The sequence below is a fragment of the Tenrec ecaudatus genome, chromosome 1 (genome assembly GCF_050624435.1).
Source record: "Tenrec ecaudatus isolate mTenEca1 chromosome 1, mTenEca1.hap1, whole genome shotgun sequence".
Lineage (NCBI taxonomy): Eukaryota > Metazoa > Chordata > Mammalia > Afrosoricida > Tenrecidae > Tenrec > Tenrec ecaudatus.
In genome coordinates, this window is record NC_134530.1 from 213,744,755 (window position 1) to 213,755,295 (window position 10,541).

Here is a 10,541-nt window from a genome sequence, read left to right on the forward strand (position 1 = left end):
TTGACAATGTGACTGAAGAGGAGCTCATTTCCTGGAGCGGAGTGAACCATAACGATGTGGTTTGTGTAAACCCTGTGGGAGTGGTGTCTTCAGAATCTTCTTTGCTGATGGGGCACAAATCTAGGTAAAGAGAAACAGCTACAGAAGCATGCTAGTGATTGGAACTTGGAATCTGTGAAGTATAAATTTAGTAATATTGGAAATAGTCAAAATGAAATTGAACACATGAAGACTGATTAATAGCCGAGGCAATAGTGAGCTGAAATGGACTGGCATTGGCCATATTGAATCAGAAAATCATATGATTTAGTATGCCCGCAATAATAGTCAAGAGGAATGGCATGGCATTCATTGTCACGGAGGATATTACTAAAGCCATCATGAGTACAATGTTATCCGTGATTGAATTATATGTGCCCACCTGCGTGGAAATCCAATCAACAGAATTATTATTCACTTTCATGCACCAACCACAAAAGCTAATGATGAATAAAGGGAAGAATGCTACCGATGTCAATACTTGAAAATTGTTCAGATATGAAAACAGTACACATGGATGCTTATTGTTGAGCAGAATGCAAAAGTTGGACACAAAGAGAATGAACAGTAGTTGGAAAATATAGATTTGGTGATAGAATTGAAGTTGGAGATCACATGGCAAATTTTATAAAAACCAGCAGCTTGCTCATAGTAAACCTATTTTCAATGACACAAAAGGCTATAATATATGTAAACTTCCAAAGATGGAATATATAGAAATAAAACTGATTACATCTATGGGAAGACATGATGGAGAAGTTCAAAATCACCAGCTAAAACCATATTAGCCACTATCAAATGACCATATTTAAATTTATGATAAAGGTGAAAAAAAAGGAATCCACAAGACTCAAAATATGACCTTGAGTCTATCCTACGTGAACTTTGATTATATATCAAGAGCAGAATTGATGCTTTGAACACTAATGACAGAAAACCTGATGAGGTATCAGAGGATATTAAAACCATCATTCATGAGGAAAGCAAACGATCAAAGTAGCTGTCAGAAGAAACACTGAAATTTATTGTTAATCCCAGAGTAGACGAAGGAAAGGATGAAGTCAAGGAGCAGCGAGAGAAGGAAAAGCCAAGTATTATAACAAAATGCACGAGGACCTCGAATCAGAAACCAAAGGGGAAGAACACGCTCAGCAAATCTGACACTGAAAGAACTCAAGGAAACATTCAAGCCTCAAGATGCAAGTCTGAAAATGTCTACAGACAAAATATTGACTGCTGGAGGGAGCATCAAGAGAAGAGGGAAACAATATGCAAAGTCACTGTACCAAAAGAGCTAGCCAAAACTCCACCATTTCAGCATGTAGCATGTGGACCAGAATCAACTGTGCTGAAGGAGTAAGTTCAAAGTGCACTGAATGCTTTATCTAAAAACGAGGCTGAAGGAACCGATGGAACCGATGGAAGATTCCTTGAAATGTTTCAGAGAGCTGAAGAAGCACAGGAAGCACCAGCTTGTCTATGCAGGGAATTGGAAGACAGCTACTTGGCCAACTGACTGAAAGAGATACATATTTTAGCCCATTCAAAAAAGGAGACAAACAAAAAAGTGATATCACTCACATCTCACATAAATAAAATTTTCTTCAGATCATCCAACTCTGGTTACAGTAGTTCATCAACAGGGAACTGTCAGAATTTGAGGCAGGATTGAGAAAAGGACATGAAACAAGGGATGTCATTGCTGATGTCAGATGGATCTTGGCTCAAAGCAAAGAAGACCAGAAAGATGTTTATGTTTCACGGACTATTGAAAGACATTGAACTCTGTGGACCATAATCAACTGTGGATACCTTTGAGAAGAATGGGAATTCCAGAACACTTCATTGTGCTCATGAGCAACTTGCACGTAGATCAAGAGGCAGTTATAAGAACAAAGGACTACTGCGTGGTTTAAAGCAGGAAAGGTGTGCGTCAAGGTTTTATCCTCTCACCAAATTTGTTCAATATGTATGCTAAGCAAATTGTCCAAGATACACTATTATATGAAGAAGAGTGTGATATCAGGATTGTAGGACAGCTTAGTAACAACCTGTGATGTGGAGATGCCATACTCTTGTTTTGCTGAAAGTGAGACAGAATTGAAACACTTGCTCATGAAGATCAAGGATTATAGTCCTTGGTAAATTAGAATTCAATGTAAAGAACCTAAATACTCACAACGGGACCAGTAGGTAACATCATGATAAATGGAGAAAATGTTGAAATTGTCAAGGATTTTATCTTACTTTTGTCCAAAACCAATGACCATGGAAGCAGCAGTCAAGAGATCAAAAGACGTGTTGTATTAGGTATTGCTGGGCAAGACCTCGTTATTATTCTGGAACACAAGGATGTTACTTGTGGACTGAGGAATGCTTGACCCAAATTAAAGTATTTCCATTGCATCACTCGCACATGACAGTTGGACACTGAATAAGGAAGACAGAAGAATAGATGTATTTGAATTGTGGTGCTGGAGAAGAACATTGAACCTGCCATGAGCTGCTAAAAGCACAAACTGATCTGTCTCAGAAGAAATAAGACCCACGTGCTCCTTAGAGTCAAACATGACAAGACTTCCTCTTATATGATTTGGACATGCCAGGAGAGACCAGTCCCTGGGAAGAGATAAGACCTGGAGAAGGATCTCGTGTTTAGTAAAGTGGAAGGATGGAAGAAGAGGAAAGCCCTCAACCAGATGGATTCACACAGTGGCTGCAGCAACAGGGTCAGGTACAGAAAGAATTGTGGAACAGGACCGGACTGTGCAGTGTTTAGTTCTGTTGTGCATAATGTTTCTGTTTCACAGCTGACTTTATGGCACCTAACAACAACAAAAATTCCAAGTCTTAAATATATTAACATGTATATTGTTTTTACCTAATGAAGAGACTTACATGATATTTATTAAGAAAAATCAAACCCACTGTTTTTGATTGGATTCTGTAAGGGTTTCCAGAGTGTAATTACTTTTTTCTGCACAGTGGCTGATGGTTTTGAACCGCCAAACTCGGGGTTAGGTTAGCAACCCAATGATGCTTGCCCAACAGTGACACCAAAGGGCCTTAGCCTACAGATGGTAGAGTGTACAACTCTTAAAAGCACAGTGTGCAGGACACACACACACACACACACTCACACACACTCACAACCACCACTGCCCGAATGCTCCTTAGAGGCAAAGATGACAAGAGTTGGTCTCAGGCACTTTGGACATGTTGCCAGCAGTGACGAGCTCCTGGGGAAGAACATCATTGCTGGTAAAGTTGAGGGGCAGCAAAGAAGAGCAGTCCTTTCATTGAATGAATTGACACAATGGCAGCATAGACGGGTTCAAACGTGGGAACAATTGTGAGGCTGGTACAGGACTAGGTGGTGTTTTTCTGGTGAACCTCAGGCTGCCCTGAGTAGGAAGGGACTCGATGGCACCTAACAGCAGCATGATATGGTTTCTGTTACAGCGACTTCAATGCTGTTTTAAAACATTGAGTAGTTATGTGAAGCAGTATATGTGACTGTGTTTCATCAGAACCTTATTTTCAAAATCGACTTTGGCACTCCCCATTGTAATTCTATATGATATGAAAAAAATCACACTTGACAAAATTATTTACATCTGAGATATTCAATGCATAATCTTCCTAGTTCTAGTTCAACAGTTATCAGAGGATCTGTTGTCAAAGTAAGTCCTTTAGAGGTAACTCTTCCCCAAAACTAACCCCCCAATAGGGGCTTACTCATAAAATTAAATCTTATTAGAATCATTAATATATATGTAACCATTAAAATAAACATGAGCTTGCTGTGAATGCTTTTATAGACTCCAGAACCCAAGTAGTATGTTAAACTTCATATTAAATGGGATTTTTGCAGAAAAAAATCTTAATTAATATGGATATTTACAATGATAAACTTTAGATTATTATATTTCATGCTCTCAGCTTCTCACAAACTACCAATGTAATTTTAGCATTATTACCTTTGCTTCCCTGCTGGACAACCATCTTACCCTTATTTTTCCTTAACGTGAGTTTTCCCATTATCTTTCATCTAGTCATCCATGCAAAAATGGACTGCCAGAGAAGTACCCCACAATTATTGTGGCAGTCTAATTTTTTTAATCATTTTATTAAGGGCTCATACAACTCTTATCGCAATCCATATATACATCAATCATATAAAGCACATTTGTACATTCATTGCCCTCATCATTCTCAAAACATTTGCTCTCTCCACTTAAGCCCCTGGCATCAGGTCCTCGTTTTCCCCTCCCTCCCCACTCCCCACTCCCTCAAGAACCCTTGTTAATTTATAAATTATTATTTTGTCTTCTCTTGCCCTGTCAGATATCTCACTTCACCCACTTTTCTGTTGTCCATCCCCCAGGGGAGGAGGTCACTTGCAGACCCTTGTAATCTGTTCCCCCTTTCCAACCCACCCTCCCTCTAAGCTCCCAGTATCGCCACTCACACCCCTGGACGTGAAGGGCTCATCTGCCCTGGATTCCCTGTGTTTTCAGTTCCTATCTGTACCAATGTACAATTTCTGTTCTAGCCAGACTTACAAGAGTTGATTCAGCTCATGATAGTGGGGGGAGGGGGGAGGAAGCATTTAAAAAGGAGAGGAAAGTTATATTTTTCATCGTTGCTACATCGCACCCTGACAGACTCACCTCCTCCCTTAGACCCCTCTGCAAGGGGATCTCCAGTGGCCTACAAATGGGCTTTGGGTCTCCACTCTGCACTCCCCACCTCATTCACTGTGGTGAGATAGTCTAATTCTAAGCAGTGTTTTCCACTTTGTATCCATCCAGTAATATGAAACAGAGCTGGATAAACTCAAACATATGTCAATGTCTTATCCACAATGCAAGGAAGAGAGAAGGCTGATGAGAAGAAGAAATATGCTTGGGTAAATTGATCAGCATTACTTAGAATTGTCCCTGCAGTTCACATTACCATTTGATCCTTCCTGGAAAATTATAAATGCAATTAAGTCCCAGGTGTGGAAGATCTGATAGAGAAAAGAAAACATTTTAGAATAAGAAAGAAGTGTGAAGTTAGTTCCCATGTTATAGCTGCTCTATTGTCACTGTTCTTCACCAGTCTATCCAAAGATGATCTGCTTTCATTCGCATGCATACAAGGCTTTACATACATTCATTTAGTCAGGAAACCGATCCTTCGGTCTCTTATCACCACTCCTCAACCTAGCTCACTTTAAATGGCTCTACTATACTGTCAGGGATGCAGTAGATACATGCAGTTTGCTGTATCTGATGTATTTTTGTCCTATTGCTGATTTGCATTAGCAGAAAAACATGATGCCTGATCAGGAGATTCAAATATCAATTATTCTCCATTAGAAAAATCAGTTACTGGCTATGAAAATCACAATAAACATACATATCCTAGGCAACAGCAACGATCATCTTCCTGGAAATGTGAGGAAGGTGCTAATGCAATCTACGTGCCAGCAGTGGACTGCCTCCAATCTGTTTGACTGTTGGTCTAAAGATATTCTCAGAGTCGGAAAGAACCACTTCATTCTATGCTGCTAGATTGTTTAGTAGTGATTTAAAGCATTCCCTACTGTAGTAAGCAGTCTCTTCACAAATCAAATAACCCAATCATGTTCTGTGCTTCTTGTTTTGATTTTGTAGCTCAGTTAAAAAACTTAGAAACAAAACAAATAAATCCTCCAAACTTCCTAGGTACTGGTTGTTTGGAGAATGGTCCTAGTCTCTATGACCAATGTTATGACTAAGAGTTTAACTGCTGGGCTGTGTTTACCTGGGCGATTTTGCCACTTGATAGTACTTCCGAGTCCCTATGTTGTGGGTTCAAATAAGCAATAGCCACCATCCTGTCTTGAAAATGAAGAAGACTCTTTATTCGGCTAGCTGCCCTGCAGCAAGCTAAGGCACTCTCCTGATCTGCAGCACTGAAAACAGTTATGCGCAAGCGTTTAAAGGTAAAATCCACCTCCTGGTGGATCAGCTATGAAAAGTCTTTCAGTTAGGCAGTTCTGCGTGTGTGTTAGTCTGGGTCCTTCAGAGAAACTAGCCCACAGAAACTCATGGATAAGAGAGAGTTTCATATAAAGGGTAAGTGCACATCAAGAAAACACCCCAACCCAGTGCTCCCCAAGCCCACAAGTCTAACATTAGCCCATATGTCCGACACCATCCACAAAAATCCTCCTCCATCCAACAAAACACATGCAGTGATGCTCACTGCAGGAGGAAAGCCCAGCCAGTGAGCTTGTAAGCATCTCAGCTCTGGCAGGGGTCTCCACATGGCTGCTCCAGTACCCAGGGCTGCATCAGGATAGGTCCACCCATGCGCCTTCTCCTCAGGGATGTCTTGCAGAAAGTGATCCTTACCAGCATAAGCAGGGAACTGGCTAAGGCAGCTGCACCCTGGTCCAACTATCACAAAGAAAGGGACCTGAGAATTCGAAAAGCAAGCTCACAGAGCCATTTATCCCTCCACCCTCAATTAACCCCACAGGTATTTATTGGCCAGGTTGGCACAATAAGCTAACTACCTCAGCATGACTGTTGTGAGAACTTCAAATCTAGTAGGTTAATTATATCAACACAAGAATAGGAAAATTGAAGAATAGCAAGACTAATTATAGTGCCTAGATTTGGGATACACAGTAATACATTCAGAAAACAATACCCAGTTTGGCTTTCTGAGAAGGGAGGGTGGACAGGACAAGTCGTTAGCAGCCAATCAAAGGGAGTCTCTGGGGCTTTTTTGGCTCACATTGTTGACCAGCTATTAACTAAAGTTTGAATGATTTATCCAGTGGAGGCACTTTAGGAGCACCCGGGTGGAATAATGGATATTCGCTTGGCTGTGATCCCATAGTTTGCATGGAAACCACCAGCTGCTCTGCAGGAGAAGGACAGGGCTTTCTACACGTGTAAGCAGGTATGGTCTAGGAAATGTATAGGGGATGTCCTCCTTTTCTCCTACTGGGTCACTGTGAGTCAGCAATGGCTCAAAGCAGTGAATAAGTGTGTTTTGAGAGGCACCTTGGAAGGAAGTGGGGTATCTGGTGGAACCCAGTTCTTCTATTCTTGACCACATGTCGTTCCTTGAGTTGAAATTCATTCTATGTCAATGTCTGCATAGAACTGTTATAGAAATGGCTTAGGGATTCAGAGCTCTGGATAAACAGTATGAAGTCAATATAAGGAAGAACTGCTTTTCAACTAAGTGAAATCTTCACAGACGCAGCTTCTAAAAGTCCACGAGAAAACTCTTCTTCTAGTGCAACTCTTTATCTTCAGCTTTTTGCTTCCGGAAACACTGTTTCTCTCGGGTTTTTTGAGTCTACAGTTAGTTTCCAGGATCCTTCTTACTTAATTGGTGGTCACAGCGGACCAGGAACCAATGGAATTGTAGGTATTCATGCACCTGCATCTAATGTCCTTAAAGTCAAAATGTCACTATGGTACCCAGGTATTTGTTGAATTATTTACAGGAACTCCTTTTATACGTTGGTGCACATTTCCGTAATATTCAACAGAACTTGGGTCATGAAAATAAATATTATGTGTAACAGTTTATTCATGACAAAATCTTATCCACGGGACACTTTGCTATTCACACCTGCCTCCCCCCTTAATGGATGGCCCATAGCTTCATATAGTGATGGTTCCATCTTATTTCAACTTGTGTGATATCGATCCCTGGAAAGTTGTTTTTGGCTAATGCTTTCAGTACAACTTGGACTTCTCACTTCAGTACTGATACTTCTTGCTCATACAATGCATCTTAAAATGGGGAATGTCTACCAGTTATTTTTGGTACACTGCCAATGGGGTGCAGTGTGCAGACCTACTCTGGATGGGACCTCAGGTTCAGGAGGTGTATACCCTCAGGGCCATTGTAACTTGCGCATTGCACTGAAAACCACAAGGTTAGCTCTTTGAAACCACCACCCTGTTAGAGAGAAAAAGATGAGACTTTCATTTCCCATACAGCCTTACCGTCTCAGAACCCCACGCAGGCACTTCTGCCCCCACCTGCAGGGTTGTAAGATCAAAATCTACTCCATGCACCCAATGGATGGCCTCCCGGGACCAGTATATATATGTTTATTACATGTCCTTTCTACCTCTTTGTGACAAAGTTTAGGCTTAAAGGATACCTCTAATCCCACAATTGAGGCTTAACAAAAGTATTAGTTTAGCTTCCATTCTCATACCATATATACTAGCAACCAGTAACCTACATCTTGGAGATATACAAACTGACTGCTCAGGTAATTGAGCCTGATAAATACTACACACATGTGAACTTCTCTGATCAATAGGATTATACCACTGACTAAAATAATATTCCTAGCAATAGTATGGTTCTAAACCTTAGTGAATAATTTAGGACTTAATTCAATAAAATGAGAATACTCTACCAGAAATAAAACCAGGCACTTAGGGAAACAACAGTTGTAAGAATAGATATTGTAGTATCACCTGAGGGCAGCTCTAATATATGAAAAATTAGTTGTTATAGCTTGGCCTTGCCAAATCCTCACAAACACAATGAAATCGCTGTAATCACAGGTGCCACAGCAAAAAGTAGTGAAGAAACAGCATGGTGTTTGGTTATCATGATGAATAGCATGCGGGGTCTTAAAAGCTTGTCCCAAGCAAGCAACTGTCTAAGACAGTGGTTCTCAACCTCCCTAATGCCACGACCCTTTAATATAGTTCCTCATGATGTGGTGACTCCCAACTATAAAATTATTTTAATTCCTAGTTAGTTATTAATTGGCCGACCCTTATGAAAGTGTAGTTTGACACCCAAAGGGGTCACAACCACTGGATGAGAACCGCTTTTTTTAAGGGAAGAGTCCTCTAAGTCCTCTTGAAGAAGCATACCACCCTGTGTGAACCCAAGAGAAAAGGTTTTTAAAATCAACTTAACAGCAGTGTGTTTTTCTGTAAAGTTCAAATGTGTTTGAATTCCTGAACATTTTCAAGGAGTTGATGTTTCCTTTGAAATTACAGTTTTTTGAAATGTGAGGTCCAGTAGACATTATATTTTATTAGACAGAAAAACACCCCTCATTTATCTTAGTTGTTAAGTTTTCGTGAAGATAGCATATATCGTGCAAAACAGATATATTTATCAATGTGTTACATGTGTTTTAGAGTAGGCTTCAAATTATATGATTTGAGTTTTCCATGGCACAATTCTTTCCTCAGTAGTCACAGAAAACTTTATTTAACACATTATGCTTCATTTTTTTCTTATCCACAGTTAAATCAGCAAGGTGTCTTTATTACTCATTAAACCCAGTACATTTGTGTGTGTGTGTATATGTATATTTTAGATCCTCCAGGAAAATGTGGACCTCCTCCTGCTATTGAAAACGGAGACACAACTTCATTCCCAGACAAAGAATATGCTTCAGGATCATCAGTTCAGTACCAATGCCAAGCCCTCTATATAATTCAGGGTAACCAAAAAATCACATGTGTGGATGGACAGTGGTCACAACCTCCGAGATGTTTAGGTGGGTACCTCAGTGTTTCCTTTGATCCAGGAAAAATCACAATAAAAATCATTATGTTTTGCTAGACATGATATAACATCACAAACTAGCAAGCACTATTGTTTGAATAGTACACTTCTACATATTAATAAAAAAAAGGTTTTTGCCATTGAGCCAAGTCTCATTCATGCAACACAGAAGAGAACTGCTTTCTAGGGATTTTCAATGTTAATATGTAAAGATATGAACTTTTAGAAATTCTTATTGATTCAAAAGGTGCAATTATTTCTTTAATGTAAATGTCTTATTAAAATAATTGACTTCTGGATTCCCTGATATATGATCCAGTTACTACTCATTAAGCTTGATACTTCATTTTTGTATCATTGAACAGTTTTCAGGCACCTGGGTGGCATAAATGCTTTACAGTCAACTTCCAACCTGAGGGAAGGCAGTTTCAGGCCACTGAGAAGAACTACAGAAGAAAGCCTGGCAATCTCTTCCTTTTAAAAGTATAAACAAGAAGCCCTATTATGAAAGTTTGTTCCAAAACACACACCGGGTTAGATCCCACTCAACAATCCAGAATTTATTTAACTGCAAGGAGTTGATATTATTATTATTTATTATTGTCACCATATCAAAAGGCACATGATAATTTCTCACAGAGAGCAAAGATTTTTGGAAAGGATGCCCAAATCATTATTCACCACTGTTTGTAAACCTAAAAGGCTACAAATATATATTTTTGCTGGCTGAGTTTTTGTATTTGTTTGTTCTATTTTCAGATGCATGCTTAATATCAGAAAGCGACATGGAAAGACATAATATACAGTTAAAATGGACACAAAATAAGAAAATTTATTCTGAAACACGTGATACTGTTGAATTTAAATGTAAAAGGGGTTACAGGGAATTGACACCAAGAGCCAGTTTTCGAGCAACTTGTCGTGAAGGGAAAATAGATTATCCCCGCTGTGGCTAA

At 39.7% G+C, this 10,541-nt stretch overlaps 1 protein-coding gene across 1 annotated transcript in view; it reads left to right on the plus strand.

Annotated features, from left to right (window-relative positions):
- The window catches only part of LOC142439457 (complement factor H-like), a 70,498-nt gene extending 59,957 nt beyond the window's left edge, over positions 1–10,541 (plus strand). Inside the window, exons 15-16 of the mRNA XM_075541835.1 lie at positions 9,395–9,577; positions 10,345–10,541. Coding sequence (XP_075397950.1) covers positions 9,395–9,577; positions 10,345–10,541 — 380 coding nt within the window. The remainder of the gene's footprint in view (positions 1–9,394; positions 9,578–10,344) is intronic.